At 39.0% G+C, this 26,587-nt stretch overlaps 1 protein-coding gene across 6 annotated transcripts in view; it reads left to right on the plus strand.

Annotated features, from left to right (window-relative positions):
• The window catches only part of Unc80 (unc-80 subunit of NALCN channel complex), a 185,179-nt gene that overhangs the window by 100,884 nt on the left and 57,708 nt on the right, over positions 1-26,587 (plus strand). For 5 of the 6 annotated variants that reach the window (XM_090354730.1, XM_090354731.1, XM_090354734.1 and 2 more), the window contains 12 exons: positions 1,302-1,440; positions 6,280-6,461; positions 7,236-7,367; positions 10,337-10,523; positions 12,037-12,168; positions 12,685-12,828; positions 14,269-14,369; positions 15,972-16,058; positions 18,884-19,067; positions 21,506-21,600; positions 23,781-23,870; positions 24,567-24,668. In XM_090354730.1, coding sequence (XP_090210856.1) covers positions 1,302-1,440; positions 6,280-6,461; positions 7,236-7,367; positions 10,337-10,523; positions 12,037-12,168; positions 12,685-12,828; positions 14,269-14,369; positions 15,972-16,058; positions 18,884-19,067; positions 21,506-21,600; positions 23,781-23,870; positions 24,567-24,668 — 1,575 coding nt within the window. The remainder of the gene's footprint in view (positions 1-1,301; positions 1,441-6,279; positions 6,462-7,235; positions 7,368-10,336; positions 10,524-12,036; positions 12,169-12,684; positions 12,829-14,268; positions 14,370-15,971; positions 16,059-18,883; positions 19,068-21,505; positions 21,601-23,780; positions 23,871-24,566; positions 24,669-26,587) is intronic. The other variant, XM_090354733.1, reaches the window with a different exon arrangement.

Genomic DNA, 26,587 nt, shown 5'->3' on the forward strand with positions numbered 1-26,587 from the left:
TGAGCCACAGCTTCACTTCCAGGCTTTCTGGTGACTCACTGGAGATAAGACTCTCACTGACTGTCCCAACTGGCTTCGAACCAATCCTTAATTTCTAATCTCCTGATTAGCTAGGATTACAGGTATGAGCCACCAGCACTCAGCTTTCCTGAGCTTTTTTTTCTCAAGGCTAGTGCTCTACCATTTGAACCACACATCCACTTTTGGTGGTAAGTGTCTCATGGACTGACTTCCTTGCGTGGGCTGACTTTGAAACATGCTCCTATGATCTTAGCCTCCTAAGTAGCCAGGATTATTAGTATAAGCCACTGGTGTTCAGCAATGGTTTATTGTGAACCTATACTTATCACCTTAATTGTCTGAAGAAGTGGACTAGCAAGGATTTTATAGATGAATCTAGAATGGTAACCATTATTTAAATGGTGTTTCAACTAACTTTCTAAATGTATTCCTTTATAAGTTAGAGATTGTTTATAATTTTCAATAGAAATGTACCAGTAGATAGGAAAAAAATCTTTAAAATGTCCACCCCATTCCAATGAAAATTTATGTTTCCTCACATCTTTCTTTCCTTGTAGAGTGGTATTTCATCTCATTCGTCTCTAGTGGTTTAAAGCTGGGTATTTCTGTTTCTGTGGAGTGTTTATTTGTTTGACAATTGGACTCCATGCCTGACTCTTGCCCTTGGCTTTTTGTTCACAGCTCAGGCTCTACCACTTGAACAATACCTCCACTTCTGGATCTTTAATGGTTAACTGGAGATAGGAGTCTCTGGGATTTTTCTGCTACAGATGGCTTCTAACCATGGTCCTTATATCTCAGCCTCCTGAGTAACTAGAATTACAGGCCTGAGAGACCAGCACCCAGCTTAAATCTGTTTCTGTGAATGAAAACATTATGAGATTAATCTTTTCATTTTCTAATTTGTTTCAACTATGAACACATACACTTTACATTTGTGTCAACTAACTATGATTTCATTTTTTTTTGCCAGTGCTGGAGTTTGGACTCAAGACCTGAGCATTTTCCTTGAGCTTTCTCAAGGCTAGAGTTCTATCACTTAATCCACAGCACCACTTCTGGCTTTTTACTTTGCATGGTACCAAGGAATTGAAACTAGTACTTTGTGCATGCTAGGCAAGCTCTCTACCACTAGGCCAAACTCCCAACCCTATGCTTTCATTTTAGACAGTATGTTCGGGCCATTTAAAGAAAGCAAAGAGGGGAGATGTGGCCATTAAGTTCCAGGAAGTAATCCAGCATCTTAAAGATTTTAAAACATGATTGTTATCTTTTCCCAGGTGATGAGCTTGTCACCGGCTCCTTTGTCTCTGCTAATCAAGGCAGCACCGATTCTGACAGAGGAGATGTATGGAGACATCCAGCCAGCTGCCTGGGAGCTCCTCCTCAGCATGGATGAGCACATGGCTGGGGCAGCAGGTGAGGAAATACCCCTCAATTCCAGCTCTCCACATTTGCTGTCATAGCTCCCAGTATTGAAGTGAGAAAGAGAGGCGCATTCGCTTTCTCCTATGTTCCTAGGTCAGGTTGGTGGCCATTTCTAGAACTCTAGACAGAGATGTGCATTCTAGGAAAGTAGATCCAGGTTTGAGTGCTTACCTCCCAATTTACTATGCGTTTGCACAGAGCAATGGATCTGTCTCAGGATGTGGGCCAGTCAGCTTCCCACCATGATAACAAAAACCTGAGCTATCAACCAATGAAGAGTGAAGGTTTGCTTTGGCTCACAGATTCGGAGATTCTATTTCATTATCTGGAGGACTCTACCTTTAGGCTTTTTTTGGGGGGGAGTAGCAAATAGTAGGGCTGGGCAGCACACAGCAAAGCAGAACTGCTCCTCTCCTGACTGAGAGCAACTTGTTAAAAGTAGGAAGAAATGGGAAAACTAGGGAGAGATTGTCTTTCTTAGACTCATCGGTATGCTACCGGCAACCAAAGCACCTGCTGTCAGACATTAATTCCTAAAGGCTTTACTGCTCCCAAGCCTTGAATGCCTACCCTTTAAGGGACATCTCAGATCCAAACTTTTTAACAGGTTGGTACCAAATCAGAATAATTACTCCTGGGATCTATATTTCACTCTATTTCACAAATGATAAAGTTCATTTTGTCTAACTTCTATTTACTATGAACCACTTTTGTTAATTTTATTACAGCTCATCTGAGCAATTTCTATTCTCACATTACAATATCAAAACACATTTATTGAAAAGTAAAGTGATTTGTCCAAGAAACATAGCTAGAAAGTGGTAAGTGTAAACTATGGGATCTTTATTTTTGGCTCCTTTTATATAGATTTCTGTACTTGTCTGTAGTTGTTTGAGCACTTGTGACAAAAATACAGACAGTACAAGAGTACATAAAACTACATTTTTTACCCTGTGTCCTGAGACTGCTCATTCCCTTCCTTGTAGGTACAAGTTTTAAACTTCCCAGAAATCTTTTTAAAGTACACTGTGGTTTATATCTTCATGTAACTGTAGGCTTATATTAAATATTTTCATTGCCACACAAACAGGACATATTCTAAAAGCTTTACACTCTCTTTCACTGATATATAATTGGCCATTTTTACATCAGTTTACAGTTTCTTCTCACTCTTCTTTTTCTTAATTTTAATTTTAGTTTTTATTGCTGGGGTAATGTATAGAGGGATTACAGTTACATTCACCAGGTAATAAGTAGGTGCATTAACTTCTCACTTTTCTTAATAGCTACAAAATATTCCATTGACTAGGTAAATACACCATACTTTTCTTAACCAGGGTGTTTAAATGCAACTTTAAGTTGATTTCAGCCTTTTAATCTTTTACTGCCATACAGCAACAAATATCTTTGTAAGATATCTTTGTTTTTATTTAAAGCCATATTTTTCTTTCTCTATGCTTCTTAGAGAAAACTGCAGAAGTACAGACAGAAAGATTTCCATGGGGGGTGGGGAGGGACAACTCTAATAAACAAGTTGACAGAGCTTTAAGAACAGGCAATTTGTCAACCTAACAGGAAAACAAGTGTTTTCCTAACAGGGAAAACCCATGCGGGCTTGTTTTGAAAGGCTGAGGATATTGACTTGGCAAGTCGGGTTATTTTAGAGAACTACCTGTCTATCATGTTAGTATACAACTAGGATATCAGCTTTGGTGTGTGAACTGTCTACAAGCAGTGTGGAGAATGCACCCTAGGCTCTGAGCTGAGGAGGACTGCTGTAACAGGGAACAAATAAATGATCATCACATTTCCTGTAGCAGCAATGAATGGGAGAGTTTGCCTGTTTTTTTTTTAAGTGATGATTTTTATGGTGGCCTGTAGTTGAGAAGAAGAGACAGAAGTATCTCAAGTTTGGGGCAAACATGGGCTACATACTGAGTTCAAGGACAGTTTGAGATCTCTAATGTGACCATGTTTCAAAAATAAGGCAAAAGGCAGCTGAGCATGGTAGCTCACGCCTGTAATCCTAGCTACTCAGGAGACTGAGATCTGATGATCAAGGTTCAAAAGAACCTGAGACTCTTTCTCCAGTTAACCTCTAGAAAACGGGAAGTGGAGCGTGGCTGAAGGGTAGGGTGGTAGACTTGAGCTGAAGAGCTCAGGGAAAATGCCCAGGCCCAGGATAAGGTGGTAGCCTTGAGCTGAAGAGTTCAGGGACAGCGCCCAAGTTGAGTTCAAGCATCATGACCCACAAAAAAAAAATAATAATAAGTCTAAAGGCATAGGGTGTACTTCTAGCTCATGTGGTATTGAGTAGCATCAATACCTAACACCCTAACACTTCAAAGTAAAAAATAAAGATCATTCTATTTTGGGGGGTGAGTAAGAGTTGATTGATATATAATTGTGATACAACACCAACACTAGAGAAAGGCCAAAGCCAGAGGTCAGTTTGGAATATGTATTGATGTGACAGCTAAAATAATTGGATGCATGCTATGTGGAGAAAAATTAATAAGAAGAAAGAAAAGATAATTACTAAACCATTGACCTCCACTAAAAAGGCTGGAAAAAGTAACCAGTCAAGGAAAGGCTCCCCTAAAAGTGATCTAAATTTTATCATCACTAGCCATGAGAATCAAGAGGAGTAATTCTTCAAGAATATTTTTATGGAATGTTTCAAAGGAAAAAGGTCGTGTAAAAATATCATTATATCTGCTGATTAGTGAGTATTCCAAGTATGACTATAAAGAGATCGGTTTGGAGTTCTGCTTTAACAAGAAATTGAAATGGATAAAGAGAACAAAAGGAGAAAGTAGAGATTTAAATGGCTAGTAGGGTAAAGAAAACGATTGTCAAAAGCTAATGAACAGAAGAACTAACATTTGTTACTGAGTGATATCACTCACATTAGTTAATTAATAAACTCTCTTAGAGATGAGCAAACTTCAGCAAATTGAAGAAACTTATCGAAAGTTATTCAGTTTAGATTAGAAAGCCAGAAAAGTCAGACTCAGATCTCTTCCTTTTCTTCTTCTTCCTCCTCCTTCTCCCTCTTCTTCTGGCTGTACATTATAAATGTCCTTTCAACTACTTTCCCTAGAAAGTAAAATGAACTTTGCAAAGTATTGTTTCATACAGTATTTTATTTTACTCTAGTGAATTTGGACTTGGGTATCAGCAGAAGCAGCAGCAGCAGCAGCAGCAGCAGCAGCAGCAGCAGCAGCAGCAGCATTTCACTAATAGGAAATGAAAGCTAATAGGAGTTAACAGGCTTGCCCAAGATCTCAGATCAGAGAAGTGAGTTAGGACTCAACCCAATCTTCTGGGACAGTGTCCTGTGCCATCTCTGGAGAAGAAAACAAGAGAGACTATGGATGATGTCTTTAACAATTCTGCTCATCTTTCTATCTCTATATTCTCATTATTCAGTAGCTTTGTAATTTATAGCACATGGCTTTTCTCTTATTGATGTCTTGCTTTTCCAAAATTAAAAAAGCAATATTGTAGTCTAATAAATCTCTCTTGTCTTCTCACTTTCTTCTACTTCTGGGAAGGGCAGAACTTTGTAAATAGAATCTGCGACTTGGATTTTGGTTTTAGCATAGCTAATGTAAAGAACAGGTTTATCTACCATCTTTGGGTCACTCTAGGAAGACTAACCCTGCCCTAAAGAACAGATGTCACAATGTAATTGTTTTTTCCTATTTGTTTTCAAAACTGGCATTTTCTTTTCACAATGAGCCAGAGGAGGCTTTGCTTATAGCGTAACTCCTGAAGCATCATGTTCTTGTTTCTTCTTTTTTTTAATTTTATTTTATTGTCAGGGTAATGTGTAGAGGGGTTATAGTTACATTCACCAGGTAGTGAGTAGGTACATTACTTCTCGAACACCGATAACCCTTCTCATGCTTTTGTCCCCGTTTCCTACCCCCTATCCTCTCCCAATCATCTTGTTTTCCCCTCTATTTCAAATAAAGAAATAAATGTACATACAATATACCCAGTACCAAAGTCAGATACAGTAACCACATGAGACTAACCGTAAGAGGAAAAAAAGAGAAAAGAAATAACATAGCACATTAAGAACAATAATTACAAAGATAAACCTCTTGTTTCCTTATCCTAAAGTTCATTTTGTTGAATCTCATCCTATATGACCACATCTATCTATCTATCTATCTATCTATCTATCTATATACATATATATATATATATATATATAGCTTTTGAGCTATGGTGGTCCTCTGCTAGGAGAGTCCTAGACGTGTACTAATTATTACAAATGAGGGAAACCATTGAGCCTATGTTCCTTTTGGGTCTGGCTTACTTCACTTAATATGATTTTCTCCAAGTCTTTCCATTTCCTTATGACTGAGGCAATGTCATTCTTTCTGATGGCAGCCTAGAATTCCATTGCGTTTAAGTACCATATCTTCTTGATCCATTCATCTACTGAAAGGCATCTGGGTTAGTTTCATATCTTTGCCATGGTTAAATAGTGCTGCAATGAGCATAGTTGTGCTAGTGGCTTTAGTATGCCCTTGTTTCTGGACATTTGGGTAAATGCCAAGAAGTGAGATTGCTGGGTCATGGGTGTTATTGCTTCTTTTGCACCAGCTTTTAGATGACTATGGGTAGAATGGTGATGCTGGGTTTCCAATGCCTAAAACAAGGTTGGCTTTGATTGGCACTAGGAGCCTTGCTAATAGTAGCTAATAGTAATTCAAGAGTCATTTTAAGAGATAGAAAAAATTCCCACTTCCCTGAAGCCCAGAAATCAATCAAAAAGTTCACATCTGTAGCTGATGAGCTACTGTCTGTCTATAGCTGCCATGTTCCTGCTGTGTGCTGTGAAGGTCCCTGAGGCTGTGTCTGACATGCTGATGTCTGAGTTCCATCACCCAGAGACAGTGCAGAGGCTGAATGCGGTCCTCAAGTTCCACACGCTCTGGAGATTCCGTTACCAGGTCTGGCCCCGCATGGAGGAGGGGGCACAACAGATCTTTAAGGTGAGTAATGCTTCATACATAGGGGGTAAATTAAAAACCAAATTCTTAATTCAACTAGAAAGGCTTGCTGAAATCCATAAACCTCAGAGCCACATTGTGTATAGCCAAAGAAATGTTTCTTGTTTGCTCTAATAATACAAGGAAGTGAATAAAGTCCGCTCATTAAAACAATAAGCAAGTAGACTCAGACACTAGCTACTCAATGCTTATAAACCTAGCAACTCATGAGGTTAAGATTTGAGGATATTTCCAAGCCAACTCAGGCAGAAAAGACTGGGGAATTTTGTTTTGTTTTGTTTTATTTATTTATTTATTTTGTCTCTGATTAACCTGCAAAAAGCTAGACTTGGTAGTATGGTGTGAGTAGTAGAGTGCCAGCCCTGAATGGAAAAGGCCAAGGAAAGCCCAAGGCCCTGAGTTAAGCCCCCAGCCCCCCCATCCCCACCCCCCAACACACACACACTGCAGAATACAAATTAAGAAAGTCAAGAGATGCATTGTGGAAGACTGACTGATTAACACAACTAAAATCAATTGATTGAAACCTTTCGTTGTTCCAGAGATTAAATTGAGACCCTGGGAGACTTACCCTGTTCCCTGTAACATAAAATATTAAGAAACAGCCTTCCCTTTTGGTGCTTGCTTATTCTGTGGGGAGTCATTTCCTTAGCACTGACTAGGGCAGATTGTGTCACAAGTACACTTAAGATTCATCCTCGTGTCTATACTTATATTCCTCTGTACTCACCTCATTCTTCTGATATCAATGCACAGATCCCGCCGCCCAGTATCAACTTCACCCTGCCCTCTCCAGTGCTGGGAATGCCATCTGTCCCCATGTTTGACCCTCCGTGGGTTGCTCAGTGCAGTGGAAGTGTCCAGGATCCCATTAATGAAGACCAGTCTGTGAGTAGCAGCACCTTCTCTCTTGTATCTCCAGGTGGCATGGAGTCGATGTAAAAAAACAGAACAACGCACGTGTGAGACAATTTGTTCATTTTTGTTGTATGTCATCACAACCACAGTAAACCAACCTCAGCGGACTTTATTCTTACGAATGGAAAGAATTAACATCTCAGACTAAACATGTATCCATACTTCCAAACCAGTTGTTTCTTGTTTTATAATCAAAGCAGCAGCCACACTGTAGAACTGTTAAAGGCATTACGCATTGATTTCATAGCCAAAGACACTACTTTGGGCGAAACAAACATGTCCATTTAAATTACAGTATGTCAGTTGGGCACCGGTGGCTCACGCCTATAATCCTAGCTACTTAGGAGGCTGAGATCTGAGAATCGAGGTTTGAAGCCAGCGTGGGACAGGAAAGTCCATGAGATGCTTATCTCCAATTAACCATCAAAAAAAAAAGCAACTTGAAATGGAACTGTGGCTCAAGTGGTGGAGCTCTGCCTTGAGAAAAAGAAGCTCAAGGAGAGCACTCAAGCCCTGAGTTCAAGCCCCAGGCTGAGTACACACACACACACACACACACACACACACACACACACACGAGTTCTAGTATATAAATAAACTATGTGCAGATTAACGTCATGGCCCTGCAAGAACAGGTGAAAGGAGAGTGTTAGCATTTTTCTTTAGTCCTCATTTTGTGACCATCATTCTCAGAACTCGGGTCTTCTACTGCTCTTGTATATATGACATAGCAACTAAATTTAAAACATAGTTTATCTGCAAAACAAGACCAAGAATATGTGCCTTTGGAAGTGGAGATGTGGCTCAAGCTGCATAGTATCAGCCCTGAGGGAAAGGAAAAGAAAAGCTATGTGATGCCGGGACTTTGGCCTAGAGGTAGAGTGCTTGCCTAGCATGCACAAAGACCGAGGTTCAATTCCCTGGTACCACATACATAGAAAAAAGCCAGAAGTGGTGCTGAGGCTCAAGTGGTAGAGCTCTAGCCTTGAGAAAATCCAAGGACAGGGCTTAGGCCCTGAGCTCAAGCCCAGGACTGGCAAAAAAAAAAAAGAAAGAAAAAAAGAAAAGCTATGTGAGAGTGTACAGTCCTGAATTTACACCTCAGCACCAGTACAAAAATAAATAAATAAACAAAGATTATTTTTAAACAAATCTTTAAAATAGGACTTGCCTGTTGAGTAGGTATTTTTGAATTAAGAGTACAATATTTATAAACTAGGAAATAATCTGGGTAAGGTAGCTCATACTTGTAATCCTAGTTATTAGAGAAACAGAAATTGCACTGGAGCTCATGTCCAGCCTAGACAAAATGTTTGTGAAGCATCATCGCACCAGGTAACTTTCCTGCCCAACAATGGATTCAAAATTATGTGCCCTAATTATATTAACTAGTGTTTGTACTTTCATTGCACAATTCTTACTTTGTGTTTACAAAATTAATCACCAAATAGCCTTGTAATTACTCTTAACTGCTGTTGTGCTATTCATTATAGTAATCATTTAGTTTGTTTCAATATCCTGAAAAGTAGGGCTACTAAGAATGAAGTTCTATAGAAGTGCAACCAAGAACTACCATCTGTCTCTAAGAGCTTATGTGATAATAGTCTTAACAAAGAGGTGTGAATTGATATTGTATGAAGATATTGAGACCATTGGCTCTGTCCCATTTGTCTGTGCATAAGCATCATAATTAAGGAAAGAACAAGTAAAGAAGGAAACATTTACAGAATTAATTCCTTCTCCTTTCCCTCTCCCTCTCTCCCCCCCCTCCCTCTCTCCCTCTCTCTCTCTCTCTCTCTCTCTCTCTCTCTCTCTCTCTCTCTCTCTCTCTCTCTCTCTCTCTCTCTCTCTCTCTTTTACTTTTTTCTTTTCGCCAGTCCTGGGCTTGAGCTCTAGGCCTGAGCACTGTCCTTGGGCTTTCTCAAGGCTAGAGCTCTACCACTTGAGCCTCAGCACCACTTCCAGCTTTTTTCTATGTATGTGGTACCGAGGAATTGAACCTGGGTCTTCATGCATGCTAGGCAAGCACTCTACCACTAGGCCAAACTCCCGGCCCCTCTTTTACTTTTTTCATTCATGAGGCTTAAACTCAGGACCTAGGTGCTGTTCCTGAGCCCTTTTGCTCAAGGCTAATGCTCTACCACTTAGAGCCACAGAACCACTTCCAGTTTTTCTGATGGTTAATTGGTGATGAGTCTCACAAAAACAAAAACAAAACAAAGAGTCTGGCAGACTTTCCTTCTCAGGCTAGCTTTGAACTACAATGCTTAGATCTCAGCCTCCTGAATAGCTAGGATTACAGATGTGAACCACCAGTGCTGTGCTTAATCACTCTGTTATTGTTTTTTATCCTTTGGTGGATTGGTCTTAATATTTTGCCTTTCTACCTTTGCCTCTGATAAAGGGAGACGTTTGCCTTCAACTTGAGTAACACTATGAGTTTCCATTGAGTAGCTTAGTTCCTACACATTTTTGAATTTGCATTTATCTCTGATAATGTCTAGGATAAAAGTTGGATCTACAGAAATGAAATGTTATCTAACTGATTTATGTAAGAGATAAATCTCTTTTCCTTTCCATGACTGAATTCTATATCACTAACTTCATGCAATAACTGTTCATTTAAAGCCAGTTTCAGGCCTAATTTTACTTGGGTCTTACTGTTTAGCCAATCACTGATATCACCCAAAGACCTGCACGTGAAATGGCTTTCCAAAGATTACAGGCATTGTGGAAGAGTTATTTTGATTCAATACAAGAAACGTCACCATAGAAACCTGACAGAAAAACCAGCAACCCCCCTGAAACAAGGGATGGGTACTCAAACATGTCTTAAAGAAAAACTACCACCTTGGCACAGTTCATTGGCTCTCTCTTTCTGCCTAGGACTGTACAGGCAGGTTGACTCCTAAAGAAACTGCCTTTTCATATCTCCACAGAAATCCTTTTCAGCCCGCGCCGTGTCCCGCTCCCACCAAAGGGCAGAACACATCTTAAAGAACTTACAGCAGGAGGAAGAGAAGAAAAGGCTTGGTCGAGAAGCCAGCCTCATCACAGCCATCCCTATCACCCAGGAGGCCTGCTACGAGCCCACCTGCTCACCCAACTCAGAGCCAGAAGAAGAAGGTGCCTTCTGCCCACGGGACTTGCTGGGGCTGGGAGGGGCAGAAGCATAGGAAGTGGACTTGCTTTGGACACACAGTGGTGACCTTATGTGACAGGAGTGGGTTTGCTCCTCTCTGGTTCCCTGGCTCTCACACATCCTCGTGCTATAGAAAGCAAGAGAGAAGATGTGTGTTTTCCCAAGTGTAGAGTTAGTCTGTTTCTAGAGGAACATGGGAACCGCCCTAGTCCATAACAGATGATGAACCCCTAGGCGCTGATTGTGGTTCAGGAACCATGGGAATCCGGAGTGTGTAGGAAAGGAGATGCAGCCACTCCAGTATCACCAGAAGTAAAGCTAGAGTACACAAATTGTTTTTAACCTTCACAAGCGAAAGCAGTTTGGAGGATGGGACCAGAAAATGACTTTTTGCCAATCGAAATTCAGTGATTCTTTGCCCTACTTTTGTGGGAATTTTGGGGAGGAATTTTCTGTTACTGTACATGACATTTGCTTTTGTTTTTGTTTTGTTTTGTTCTTTGAAAATTTACATGTATTTATTATTATTTTTATTGTATTTTATTGTTGGGACAATGTGTAGAGGGGTTACAGTTACGTCTGTCAGGTAGTAGGTACATTACTTCTCACACATTGATACTCGCTCTCATGGTTTTCCCCCTTTCCCTCCCCAGTTCCTCTCCCAGTCATCTTGCTTTCCCCTTTCCCTTTCCTATTTAAAATAAACATTTAAGTGTAAATACAGTATGCCTGTATACAAATTCAGATATAGTAACCTCATGAGATTAGCCATAAGTGGGAAAAAAGAGAAAAGCAAAGAAATAACATCACATAGTACTAAGGACAGCAATCACAAAGATAAACCTCTTGTTTCATTAACCAAGAGTTCATTTCGTTTAACCTCATCCTGTATGACCTTATGTACACAACTTCTGAGCTATGGCAATCCTCTGCTAGGAGAGTCCTAGATGTGTACTAATTATTACAAATGAGGTAAACCATGGAACCTATGTTCCTTTGAGTCTGGCTTACTTAATATGATTTTTTCCCAGTTTCTCCATTCCCTTATGAATGGGGCAATGTCATTCTTTCTGATGGCAACACAGAATTCCATTGTGTATAAGTACCACATCTTCTTGGTCCATTCATCTACTGAAGGGCATCTGGGTTAGTTCCATATCTTCACTATGGTAAATAGTGCTGCAATGAACATTGTTGTGCTAGTGACTTTAGTATGCCCTTGTTTCTGGACATTTGGGTAAATGCCAAAGAGTGAGATTGCTGGGTCATAGGTGAGCTCTATGTTTAGTCTTTTGAGGAACCAGACTTCTGTGGGGGTTTTGTCTTCTTTTATTTGTTCAAAGTTCTTTTAGGGGGTGGTAATTTTTTTCCTTTACCTTTCCTAAGCTTCACACAGTCTGAGAGCACTATGTTCTTATGATGTAAATCCCAGCTACCATGATGATGATACATTTATATTATAAATCCAAAATTCACATTCCCCATTTTGTTTGTCAGTAGAAGAAGTCACCAATCTGGCCTCTCGCCGGCTGTCTGTGAGTCCGTCCTGCACCTCCAGTACCTCCCACAGGAATTACTCCTTCCGCCGTGGGTCGGTGTGGTCAGTGCGTTCAGCAGTCAGTGCAGAAGGTACATCCTCTTGCAGTTGTCTTCTCTCTTCTTATTCTTGTGGTTTTGAGGTGGAACCTGCTGTGTAGGTCAGACTAGTGTTGAACATTCACCAAAGATCAGGCCCTGAATGAGGGGGCTGTCATTTTTAACCTAACTGAGCATTTATGCATATTTCCTGCCACTTCAAATTGTCCTACCACCTCTCCCATTTTTGTATCACACACATTTACATGCATACAACCAATTACAAAACAGAAAGATAGTATATCTCATTAGAATTTTAACTTCTCTGATTTCCTTTCATGAGCTGATCCGCCTGCCCCGGCATATGCCTCTGTTTCTCTAGAAAATAGAAATGTAATACTCGAGAAGTGATTTAGTTCTATTTGTGTTAACACAGAATGGGCACTTTCCAAACTTGCCTTTTTAAAAATTCTAGTATTTCCTATGATACTGATAAGCAGGTAAAATTGAAACTAAATAATGCATCTGACTCACATCACTGAGAAAAGCATATTTCTTCTCTCCCTTCAGATGAGGAACACACCACTGAACACACTCCAAACCACCACGTACCTCAGCCCCCACAAGCAGTATTCCCAGCATGCATCTGTGCGGCAGTACTCCCCATAGTTCATTTAATGGAGGATGGTGAGGTCCGAGAAGATGGAGTAGCAGGTACCATTTTGATCCATTAAACTTGTACTTACGTTCTTTAGCTAGTACCCTGATGGGAAATAGTAAGTTGCTCTTGAACACATAATCTACTGATCATATGTTATGTTATGTAAATATTACAGATATGTCACACTAACCTTATCACTTCCTCTAATACTTTTATAACCAAAGTAATGTGTTTGAAGCATGTGGTTGGGCTGGGCACTCAGGGCTTATGACTGTGGTCCAAACTATTCTGGAGGCTAAGATCCAAGGATTGCAGTTCAAAACAGCCCAGACAGAAAAGTATGTGAGACTCATATAAAAAAATATCCAGAAATGGAGCTGCAACTTAAGTAATAGAAATCTAGTCTTGAACAAAAAAGCTAAGTGTCACTGCTCAGGCCCTATATTTAAGCCTCAATATTGGCACAATAAATTAAATTAAAAAATAAACAGTTGGGTCCATGAACATTGTTTATAACCAGAAAAAAGCATTTGTAGACATCAGTGACTTTAGACACCTTATTAACTTTAGCTTTTTAAGTTAATACCAGCCAAGCTGTCTTTTCCTACTTAGTTATCTTTCCTAAAATAGTGCCTACAGAGACTAATTACAAAGTGAAATGTTAGACTAGTAATCAAGATGAGTTATATTTGTAGCAGACAAGTTGTTAACATTCCAAATGTTAAGAACAAATAATCAGCTTTTCCTTGTAGCAGGATAATGGACAAAGGATATATAAGTTGACTACTGGACAATAATGCTGGTAAATAGCACGGTTGTTTAAAATAACAAGCCATCTTACCATTCATTTACAAAATTGGCAAAGATCATTTTAAGTGGAAATTCCAAATAGTTGAGAGGCAAAGGTCATAACATGTACACGCTGGGCTAATGAGGCAGAAGAATAGCAAAACCTCCTGAACATTGTTTCATAACTAATCAAAACACTAAAAAGTTTGGAGGTGGCTCTGTGGCTCAAGTGGTAGGGCAGTAGTCTTGAGTTGAAGAGCTCAGAGACAATGCTCAGGCCCAGAGTTCAAGCCCCATGACTGACACACACAAAAAAAAGCCCGAAAAGTGTTTGACAGATAATTGGGTCCTAGTAATTTACTAAGCAGCAATAGAATCTGACTTTATAATAGAAACTTATTGCTCTTACGACCAGGGTAGTGTCCACAACAAAAACAACTGCATATTCACAAAAAATCGTCTCTAGAGAGCAACACTAATACCTAAAGACAATCCTACGTGCGTTTTTGTTTCCTTCTCTTTATGCATGAAAATGTTCACTGCCAAAACAATAACAACAAAAATGCCATCTTCAGATAAAGAAAGTGTTTGGAGAAAGCTTTTAAGGCAAAGGGGAGAGAGTAAAGTTTGTAAAGAGAATGATACTTCACCTGATAGACTCATTTCCTATTTGACAAATGATTGATTAACTTTCTCTTCTAAAGTGAGTGCTGTGGCCCAGCAAGTTTTATGGAATTGTCTAATTGAAGATCCATCAACAGTCCTTCGACATTTTCTGGAAAAACTGACCATCAGCAATAGACAAGTAAAATCCTCTTTCTTTCTAATATAGCTATGAGTGAGAACTCGGTTAAAAGCAAGACAAAAAATTTGTTAATGTTATCTGAGCAGCATCATTGTCCTCTCATGAAGTCAATAAGTTCTTTCAAGGTTTTCTGTGTCTTCTTACTATCATTAAGTACCTAAACAAAGGAGTTGCATTTTAAAAAGCATTATATGAAACATATAATGATTAAGTTTTTATTAAATAATGATAATGGTAAATAAAATTTTCCTGTTTTCTTTCAAATGTCTTCATTAGTTGATATTGCTATATGTTTACAGTACACTTCTGATGGTGACTCTATGACTACAAGTCTCAGTATTTGAAGCAAAGATGAAATTTAACATAATGTTTTAGTTTTGTGTTCATTTATTGTTTACTTAGCAGACTGTAATGCAGGTGGGATTATTAGAAAATGATAACACTCTTCCCTAACCACAAAGCTAGTAAGCCGAGACACCCTGTAAGATGCCTAATGAGTACAGCTTTCTGAACAGTGAAAACATACAGTGGTGATTAAAAATTATTTGTTCATTTATTTGTTACAGTTAATGCACTGGAAGTTTAGGTTTACTTTTCTGGAGAGTGCATGGCATTTCAAATTATCCTTCACTAGCTTCCCTTGAACTTGGTTGATTGGAACCAAGGAAATAGAATTATGAATCTCAATAAGTCAGATTTCTTTTAAGGTTTCTCAACATGGTACCTCCTCATCCCACAAGGCACTCATGGTAGACAGAGCTAATGTATGGCTCTCATATGATTTGACTGTGAGCTGTATACATAGTGCAGCTGTGGGACTTGAACTCAGGGCTTGAGAGCTGTTCCTGAGTCTCTACAAAGAGGCTACCAGTTGAGCCACAGCAACACTTCAGTTTGTTTTTTTCAGTGGTTAACTGGAGATAAGAGTATCATGGGGACTTTTCTGCCCGAGTTGGCTTCCAACCATGATCCTTAGATCTCAGCCTCCTGAATAGCTAGGATTACAGGTGTGAGTTATTGATACCTGGCTTGCTTAAAAAAAAAAAAGATGGTGGGGTTTGCAGAGATAGGGTAAAACAATGAAGGGATGACATTACTCAGATGTTCTGTGCTTATAAACTAATATGTTGAATTGAAGTCTCTGTATACAACTACTTAAAGATCATTTTAAAAGTTTAAAAGAGGGGCCGGGAGTTTGGCCTATTGGTAGAGTGCTTCCCTAGCATGTATGAAGACCCAGGTTCAATTCCTCTGTACCACATACATAGAAAAAAAAAAGCTGGAAGTAGTGCTGAGGTTCAAGTGGTAGAGCTCTAGCCTTGAGAAAGTCCAAGACAGTGCTCAGGCCCTGAGCTCAAGGCCAGGACTGGCAAAAAAAAAAAAAAAAGTTTAAAAGATAGCTGTATGACAACTGATACTTGTATTAGTTCAAAGAAACAATTTAAATACTAATAACCACATGGAGACTATATTAAATGTTGAAGATGGAAATAAACACATGGGCCAAAAATAAATTCTTTGTGATTTTTAGTCAGATAATTTTATGTCCTTCCTACAGCATGGCAGCTGGAGGAAAGGATGAAATTTCTGCTCTTCTTTCAGGATGAGCTCATGTACATGCTGCGCAAACTTCTCTTGAACATTGGAGATTTCCCTGCTCAGACATCTCACATCCTCTTCAATTACTTGGTGAGTCTCAACCACCAATTGGAAGCAGGACTGTAGGGAAGATGTTTTAAGAAATTTTTTTCAGAATAGGTTCCCATTAATTGTGTGACTAAAGGTGACCACTACTTGGTTGAATTGGCCACCATTCTCAGCATGGGGTGGATGATCAAGTAAATGTCAGTTCCCTTGGTCTTCCTTGAGCATCTACCATCTTCCTTTTGTTGGTTCATGTCACTTTTAATCACCGTGTTTCTTTTCTTATCTTGTTGTTTCAAACATGCCCGCGAGCACGCATGTGGGTGTATGCACACACACAAATCATACACATTTATTTCCCTAGAAAAGAATTGTAAGTTTATTTTTCCATTGCAATTATCTGGTGCTTTCAGCTATTCTGACAACTTCTTTCTGAAATCTCCAGGATATGCCAATTTCTTCATATTCTCTTTCTTATCTGACAAATGAAAATGCATTTTGGAGACAGGAATACAATGACTGTGCTTTTCAAATTACAACTTTCTCCAAATCAATGGATAAGATAGACACATTGTATCTCTTGGGAAAATTCCTTTCATCCTTCCTGCTGTCATATGCATATATACAGACAGCTATGCAAGGGTGATGAATTTAACCCACACTCCAAATCCAACACAGAGAAAATCTTCACTTGTCTGTGAATAATTTAGTCTTCTTCCCAAATGGCCACTTGCTGGTTGGCAAGATAAAAATATATATAAATGGATGTCCAATCTAGCTTGAAATTCAGATTGATATAAAAATATAAACAGTACTTTTGGACAGGGTTTAATTTCTTATGGATAGAAATTCTTCATCTCCAGGAATCCTCCTCCTTTCCTACTGCATTTGATTCTAAGAGTCATGTGGGATTAGGAAAGGGGGGGAAACGCAGACTCTTGCTTTATGTTCTATCCCTAATTATTCCTCTGGCCACTTCTGCTGTGAGCCTGGTCCTTGGCTCCCTGGCTTTTAGATACTTGTGTAGCAGATGCTGAAGCCCAACTGCTGGAACCTGAGGCTTGTCTGGTCCCAGGAGTGTTTATTAGGAGAATTCACTTCCCTTGGTATTGATAGCCAGTGTGGGAAGTCCCCTAGCTATAGCTGCCTGCCTGGCAACAACCATCTTTGTCATTTCATCTGAAAAAGAAAATTCTCTGGTCAAGTGCCGTGCTTATGGATCCTGTGCATATCAAATGAAATCCAAAGGTGGATTAGCAGCCAAATACTAGGGCCTACCTCAGTTTAAGTATGAGCCCTGCAAAATAATTTACCTGTATCTAAGTTGGTGTGGAAAAGTCCTGAGGTAAACTGTCAGCAAGCCACACAGAGAGAAGAGGTAAGAGCTCCCTCAGTGTTACCAAGACCTGCCCATTTCTCCAGGTCACTAGATAGGTGAATCCTTTCCCTGGATATGACTCTCCATCTTTTTGTCCTGCAACAAGCAGATGGGTATCTCCCTTCTACTGTCCTTTCTCTGTATAAGACTTAAAGCTGGACATCAGTAGATAACTGATAAGCCAGAAGTAAAAATAATTGGATCTTACTGTAAAACTTTATTTTGTGTGTGTATATATATATATGTTTCTGTCCCTGCATTCAATCTTGCTGTAAAGCTTTATTTTGTATCGAACATAACTTTCTTTCTTTGCATTCCTGTCCCAATTTTACTGTTTCCTTGAGTTGCATAAAGTTTAATGCTTTGAGTAGATGAAGAAAAGGGCCTTGTACTCAAATGAACCAAATCATAGAAAGCAGAGTGATTGCTTTTACCTTTTTCCTTTTCCTGATAACTACTGTAAGTGTAGATCCCAGGAGTAAACACTGACCCATCACTACAGGCTCTGTCAGAGACATTCCAAGCACTGCTTACATGACATCATGGTCTTCAATGTGAGAAAAGAGGACTGTTGTGATTCTGGAAAGAGTTTGTAAGGGGGTTGACATTTGGATAGTTTTAGGGGAATAAATCTCAAAGTCCTCAAAAAATACACACTAAGACTTCTTCCACGGGTCCATCATCCTTCTACCCAAGGAAAGCCTACCCCACCATCCCAGCTGCCGTTATGTGGCTGTGCCAGCAGGCATGCCAGATAGAGGAAGAATAGCAAATATCTTTATTTTAAGGAAGACATATGCTTGATTGAGTGAGGTGCTGTAAACTCATGAGACGTAGTGCCTTTTCTAACTTTTATACATTTCTGTTACAGATGAGGTTTGTTCTGGTTGTGCTAGGCTCTATGGAATAAGTTAGTTAGGAATCATTCCTTCAAACAGTCCAGTCACAGGCTTTATGTTATTATAAAATGTGGAGTGTTAAACACATTTCCCCCCTTGTTGAAAAATAAATTTGTGATGAGTCAGTTTAAATGTCAAGTTAAAAATGTGTAAATGGACAATTTTCAAAATTATTTTAAAGGACACACAAATGATAATTTTGAGTTTTGCTCACTTGACTAAGCAAGCCATCTTTAGTTTGGGACTATTAAATATATTAGACTATTTGTTTACAAGTTGTACCTACGCCATCATACACAGATTTATTTGAGATGACCTAATGTAAGATGTCGGGCAAAAAATGTCTGATCTTTAACTTTCTTTAAGTATTCATTATTTTAATGATACATAAAACATGGAATCCAGTTTGGTCAGTTTTCCAGTTATATGCTTTCCTGATTACTACCCTTAAAGTGAAGCATTTGAGCATCTCTAACATGAATGCAATATGAAGGCACAGAGGAAGATTCCATTGGAAAATGGAAGCCAAGGAAATGCGAATGTGAGCTCAGGATTTCTGGGGCTTTGTGAATTCTGCTTGTTCTGACTTCCAGGTAGGACTGATCATGTACTTTGTGCGGACACCCTGCGAATGGGGAATGGATGCCATTTCTGCCACTCTAACTTTTCTATGGGAAGTGGTCGGATACGTGGAGGGCCTGTTCTTCAAAGACCTCAAGCAGACAATGAAGAAGGAACAATGTGAAGTGAAGCTCCTTGTGACAGCTTCCATGCCAGGTACTTCTTCTAGGTGACATCACTGTAAAAACAAATATAAACTGCTTTGGGAACAGCAGAGGCCTTTTTCATTCATGAGAAAAACTTTGAGTTCTAACTCATAGAATTACTTAAGACCATCACATTTTGTTTTGTTCCACACTAGCAAAAAAAAATACAATAGACTCTTTAAAAAGTCAGAAAATGGCAGATGGAAGGAGAGACATCAGAACTGAGTGGATGTGAGTCAGTCCTTGAAGGGTTTCCAAGGTTAAAGATGTTTTCAAGTCTATCATAGAAGGCCAGCTGAAGCTGAAAGCCCTTTGCAGTGAATGTTTGGCATTGCAATGAGAATGACCTTGTTTGTCTGGCGTAGGTCCCAGTCCTTTGTAAACTCAATGAGAGGCGGCTTTATGAAAAATTGGAAAATAGAAAAGCAGGAAGAAGTACAAAAGGAGATGACATGTAATATAAATTCTGGATTCTGTTGCTTTTTCTTAGAAAAGGTCTTACGAAACCTTTATCCTTGCTCAGTAAGCTAGAAAATATGAGATATGCATGTACTGAAGTAGAGATAAAGACAAAAATTATACATAGATGAGAACACAAGCTCTGACAGCAAAGAAGCCTGTGTTAAAAAAAATCAGTACCGATATCCATTAGCTGAGTTTTTACTGTGAAAAAGAACATCATTTTGCAAAGCTTTCCTTTCTGGTGTGTGAAATAAGAATACAATCCCTATTTCGCAGTTGTAAGGAACAACTTCAGGGTATAAAATGCTTCCTGCCACACATCCTGACTCATTGTAAGAATTTAACAAACATTTATATGTTCCATGGAGTAGCTATAAAAGTGTCCAGATTTGATTATAGCAAAGAAACTCAGCTTGTCGCTCAAATACTTAAGAACAACTAATGAAAAAGTCAAGATATGATCGCTGAGTACCAAGCAGAAGAATGAAGAGTTCTGTGTCAGAGACCCTGTCTCCAAGATTGCGGGGAGGCTCAAACACAGTTCTTGCCTAGCTATACAAAAGCCCTGGGTGCAATCCCTAATGCCACAAAAAATATATTATTTAATTAATTTTTAAATCTTAAAGCACATCATAGTTTTCACATATACTTGTAATTAGTGAGTGAAACAAAATAATAAATCTGTCTAACCAGACACATAGAATGCAGAAAAAAGTATATTTTAAAGTGCATTTTAGGTATTTGTTTTGTTTTGGCTAATATTTCAGTCCATATTTTCTCAACTGTCATTGTATGGACACCTTTTATAAGATGTGTAACTTGTGCTGGGCACAAGGATTACAGAGGCTCATGCCTGTAACCCTACTTACTCAGGAGGCTGAGCTCTGAGGATCAAGGTTCAAAGCCAGCCCAGGCACTGAAGTCCGTGGGTCTCTTATCTCCAGCTAACCACTAGGAAATTGGAAGTTAGGCTGTGGCTCAAGAAATAAGGTGGTAGCCTTGAGCTGAAGAGCTCAGGGATGACGCCCAGGCCAAGGGTAGGGCAGTAGCCTTGAGCCGAATTGCTCAAGGACATCACCCAGGCCCAGAGTTCAAGCCCCATGACTAGAAGAAGAGAAAAATTGTGTAAGGAGGCAATGCTTCAAGTTTGAATGCTCATTCTTCTACTCAACAAATGCATATCTTTGAACAAGTTATTTAATCTGCTAATTTTGTGCGTGTGTGTGTGTGTGTGTGTGTGTGTGTGTGTGTGTGTGTGTGTCAGTCCTGGGACTTAACTCAGGGCCTGAGCACTGTCCTTGGGCTTTCTCAAGGCTAGAGTTCTACCACTTGAGCCACAGCACCATTTCCAGCTTTTTCTATCAATGTGGTACCCAGGAATTGAACCTGGGTCTTTGTGTATGCTAGGCAACCACTCTACTACTAGGCCAAACTCCTAGCCCCCTCATTTTATAAGATGAAAATAATAACACTCATCCTCATTGGTTTGACTGGTGAGGTTTAAATACAATCATATCTGTTAAAGACAAGTGAAACTATTTGGAAACTCCGTGAATGGTAGCTATCACTATGCAGTGAGTAAATATACATGAAGTATCTATTTAACTGTGAATAAGGGTACAATTTGTAAAAATACATATCTCAAATTATGCACTTAAAACAGTAAGTTAAAAATCAATTGAATCCAGGCACAGTGGCTCAGCTACTCAGGAGGCTGAGATCTGAAGATCAAGGTTCAAAGCCAGCTGTGGCACAAAAGGACCTGAGACTTATCTCCAGTTAATCTCTAGAAAACAGGAATTGGGGCTTGGCTCAAGGATAAGACAGTAGCCCTAAGCTAAAGAGCTTAGGGACAGCGCCCAGGTCAAGATCAAGCCCCATAATCCCCCCCCAAAAAATAAATCAATTGAATTTCATTTTATGCTTTAAATACAAGCTTTCTTATAGTCAACTCTGTCCATTGTGTATTTTTTTAATGTTTTGTAGGTACCAAAACCTTGGTAGTTCATGGACAAAACGAGTGTGACATCCCAACACAATTACCAGTCCATGAAGATACTCAATTTGAAGCTCTGTTGAAGGTGGGAGTGGTCTCATTTTTGTTTGTTTGTTTACTGAAGTACTTTTTCTGCACATTCAGTAAGCATGCACTTTAGAATTCAATGACATTTTTCTTTCTTTTTCATTGATATTTTTCTGTCTTCAAGTGAATTAATACTCTTAGAGAGCCTGCTCCATTATTATGTGTTTACATAATATCCCTCACCTTTTTCAGATGTTTTAGCTCTGTACTAAACTAACACGCCTAAACCTCCTTCTCACTGTAGCAGTCTGGCTCCAATGCTGTGCTTAGCTCCCTTCATTATGCCATGAACTTCAGATTCAGAGCTTTGAATTTCTTGCAGTGGTTCTGAAGGTCACCTGGGTTTGCACACTGAGAGACACTCTAGCTACCAGGAACTTCTGATAGCACCCAGTAGAATTCATTTGGTTTTTGGGCTACACTAAAGCCACCAGCACAACCATGTGCACTGCAGCATTATTTACCATAGCTGAGATACAGAATCAACCCAGACACCCCTCAGGGGATGAATGGGTCAAGAAAATGTGGTATATAAACACAATGGAATTCTATGCTTCCAACTGAAAGAATGACACTTCTCTATTCATAAGGAAATGCAAAGACTTAGAAAATTTTTTACTAAGCGAAGTAAGCCAGACCAAAAGAAACATAGGCTGCATGGTTTCCCTCATTTGTAATAACTAGAATGAGCTGATAAATCTACAAGTAAACCCAATGGATAGTAAAAGACAATTTCACCTGGATATGATTAGTCAAATAGTGATCTAAACATTCACACTGTGAACAATGGAGAATATTCTTAGGAGAGGATCTCAAGAATTCAATAGCGATGTGCATAAAATCATGTAAAAGTATGCTTATCAAATGAACTCCAAAAAATGGAAGTTAGAGGCTTCTCATTATACTGTTTTCAGTTCTTTTTTTAACTTTTCTCCTTTCTGTTTCACTTTGGTTGATCACCTTTTATCCTGTTTTTTTTTTTTATTTCTGTACCTTTTGTCCTGTATATAAGTTTATCTGATTTGGCGAGGGGAAGGGGAAGCACAGAAATGGTGGGACAAAGAGTGAACCAATTCATCAGTGAAGCCCACTAAACGCTTTGTTGAAAATGAAGTATGCAACTTTGAGGGGAGAAAAGTCAGGAGGGGAAAGCCTAGGAGAGAATGAGAGAGGGGGGTGACACTTTAACAGGAAATGTACTCAACACCTGACTCATGTGACTATAACTATTCTGTACATCACCTTTATAATAAAATATTTAAAATAGATTATAGGTTATTTAAAGAAAGAATTCACCTGGTTTGGGCTTGTCACTGGCAAAAATATTATTAGTGTGGCAGCAAATATATACCTTAGCATAAAAGGATTTTCTAATAATTCTGGCAATGGTCCCTTCCAATGAAATATCATTGATAGCTAGACACATCTAGTCATGCTTGCAGGGATTTCAAAGTAAACCAGTAAGTAAACTAGTTTGACCCTTTCCATTTGTCTCTAGTGCAAGCTTTTAGTTTTCTCAAACACAATTCTGGGACCCAAAGTAAACAGATAAGACTTCTTAATGATTCATTTCTGTCAAACTGTACACTTTATTTCAGTAAACAGGACCATTATTATTCCTCAGGGTTCCCAGGCATTGGCAGAGAATTTCTAATACCTAGTGAGCAAACATCACTGCTCTATGTGTATATTCATATTGGATGGTAAGGTCATATGACTCAGTGTGTTCAAATGCCAGCTCAACCATAGCCAGTGCAGCCTAAATTAACTAATAGTACCTCTCTAGCTACAATGTCTTTCTCTACCATAGTGTGGTTAATAGTTCACCTATACAATTTTCTACAGGGAAACCTTTGATGCTTGTATCTAGTATGTAGTAAGTGCTCAGTGCACTGTAGTTTGGATTATCTTTAATGTTAATACCAAGTATGCTTTTTTTCCCCTGGCATTTAGGCCAATGGGTGCCACTATACCTCTATCACTCAGTTACTGAATGGCAGATCTATATATCTTTAGTCACTGAGAGAATGAATGGCTTTTATCATATTGTTATCCTTTATTATGCCATATGTATAACTGAGTATGTGTGTATATTACATGTATGATATAAGCTTGTTTTTTTCAACTTGTTACTTATTATTCTGATCAACTTTTGTTTAAAATTTGTGACTATTCCAGGAGTGTTTAGAGTTTTTCAATATCCCAGAATCCCAGTCCACACATTATTTTCTCATGGACAAACGCTGGAACCTCATCCACTACAATAAGGTAAGGCTGAAACAGAGATGCTCAGGGGCTTTCTGCACTTCTACTAAGCTTGCAGTCAGGGAAACACTGCTGCTTAGATGTTACAAGCAAAGCCACTTGGGTCTGGGTCCTCACTTTGGGCCCATTACCTTCTACCCTTTGATATCTGTCTATGAAGTGGAGAGGATGATTACAATATCAGAGTTTGGGTAGTTATAATCATTACAGGTAATAAGACACCTAAGACACTGAGTCTAGGTGAAAAAGTATATCTGGGTGAAAACTTAAGGTGCCATATTTGAACTCTATTCATTTGGAATTTGAAAGGTGGCACTTTATTTCTGTTACGTTAAATATAACCATGGCAACATGGTCCAATGAAAAAAAGGGTGCCTCAGAATACCCTGCCATTGCCTTATGGTGACTTTTTTCTCCAGAATGTTCTTTAGTATATTGCCTTTGACTCTTTTGCTCCCAACCTCATTCATGTGTCAGGCAAGAATAGCGAGCCTAGATATGTTGATATTCCCTCCTGTGGAGGGGAGAAGAATGTATCCTTCTCTGTTTTGTCTAATTGAGGAGAATAAAAGAATTGAAATCATCAGAAAAAAAACAAATGAACTGTTTTGACTGACTTTTAGATAAAGTGAAAATTATAATAATGATTTAATAATATAATAAACATGTCCCCCTACCTCTTTGTGTAACCCACCTCAGACCTATGTTCGAGATATTTACCCTTTCCGGCGGTCAGTATCTCCCCAGCTGAACCTGGTACATATGCATCCAGAGAAGGGACAGGAGCTCATTCAGAAACAGGTACCTGACTACTCCATTTTATTCTGTGTCATAATGTTGGCATAGACAATCTGTAAATATGTTGCCAGTTCTGAATCCCATGATTCCTTTATGATCTTCATGGAAAGAGTCAATGGGAGCCTATGTCATTGTTCCTCTAAATAGTGGATATTTTATAAGCTAGATCAGGTATAATATTATTCCATGAATAATATTATGACTAATAATTGCATTATGCACTAGTAGTATCTTCTAGCTAGTTTTCCTAGTAGCTTGTTGGGGGTTTTTTTTTTGTTTAATTTTGTTTTCTAGTCTTTTTTTTTTAATAAGTATCTCACTCTATAGCTAAGCTTGGGACTTCTTCTGCCCAGTGCTGAGATTGTGGGATAAGGCCATTTGTTTTCAAGTGTGTATTTTTATTTCACCTTTTTTCTTGGTGATAATGGGGTATGAATTAACTCAGGACCTTACTTTCACTAAATTTGCTTGCTTAGTGGCACCATACCACTATAGTCACGTCTCCAGCCTAGCTTTTTGATTGTTAGTTTAAAGACAGATGGTGGTGGACACTTCTGTCCTGGCTGGCTTTGGTTAACCATCCTCCAGGTCTCTGTCTCCCAAGTAGCTAGGATTTCAGGTGTGAGCAACCAGCCCACAGCTGATTTCACATATTTTGTAATAAAGGATTAGAAGAATTATGACACTCGTCCCAAAAGATTATACAAGCTGATTTCAAAAAAAAAGAAAAGAAAAGAAAAAGGTAAAAGAGGTCAATGCAGTATGTCTGGAAAAACACTAGACCAAATATTTGGATTCTATCCCACTCTGCCACAGACAAGATTTCTGACTTGAATAACTCTTTTCTTAAACAGAAGGAGAAACATCCAAGCATTTCTACTTAAGCTTAAGCCTGAAGACTTGAGTAATGCCCACCTATCCAATCTCAAATAAAATTTGAAACCTAGGAAAAGTCACTGTTCTGCAGGCAAAAATATGACTATATGTGGTTCTAAAGTTTATGCAGTTTTGTCTATATACTTATTACCTTTATTTTGCCATTCAAACAGCATTTCAATAGGTTTTAGTAACATACAATCTACATGTGAGCCAAACTTATGATTTTTCTAGCATTTTGTGAGTTTTACAGTTTAGACAAGCTGGAGACCAGTTGAATATTTCTCTGTGTCTCTCTGTCTCTCTGTCTCTCTATCCCTCTCCTTCCCTCCCTCTTCTTCCTCTCTCTTTCTTTCTCTCTCATGTACATCCCTTCCCCCTTCTTTCTCCTCTACTCTTATTCTTTTACCATGCTAGCCTTTATATGGTGTGACACTAGGAGAGTCCTTTCCTACTTTCTGTTCATTTATAAAATTGACATGGAATATTTCTTTAACCTCAAGGTTAAACAATTTTAAACACCTCTGTTGAGCAAAGTAAAAGTCAGAGTTGGACAGAGCCCAGTCTAGAATACAGAGGACATACTATGATTTCAGGGATACATCTGATTTGATTAATTCCATAAATGTTTTACTGAATCCTGCTCATGAAATAGCTTGGTGACTACAGTGGTGGACAGAATTGCTACCTGGCCCTGGGCCTAGAACTTACATGGGCTGGCTGACTAAATTCAGTGGTGGAGCCTGGATGTGGTCCTGGTGTCCAGTTCCAGAACCTGTCCTCTTAATCTTCAACTCTGAGGTGAGATGACCTCAGTTCAAATTTCAGTTCTGTCACTTCCTTGCTTTATGGCCTTGAGCAATATTTCTAACTTCTCTATAGAGCCTATAACTTCTCTTTAATATCAGGCTAACTATAATAAGTCCACCTATTCAAGGTATATCTTATATATGGAGTTATTGGCATGACTACTCCTGCCAAACTCCTCCTCTGCTCAGGAGCAGAGATAGTGAGCTCACAGTCCCACAGCAAGTCTGTTCCATATC

This window comes from Megascapheus bottae, chromosome 21 (assembly GCF_031878675.1).
Source record: "Megascapheus bottae isolate mThoBot1 chromosome 21, mThoBot2.hap1, whole genome shotgun sequence".
Classification (NCBI taxonomy): Eukaryota; Metazoa; Chordata; class Mammalia; order Rodentia; family Geomyidae; genus Megascapheus; species Megascapheus bottae.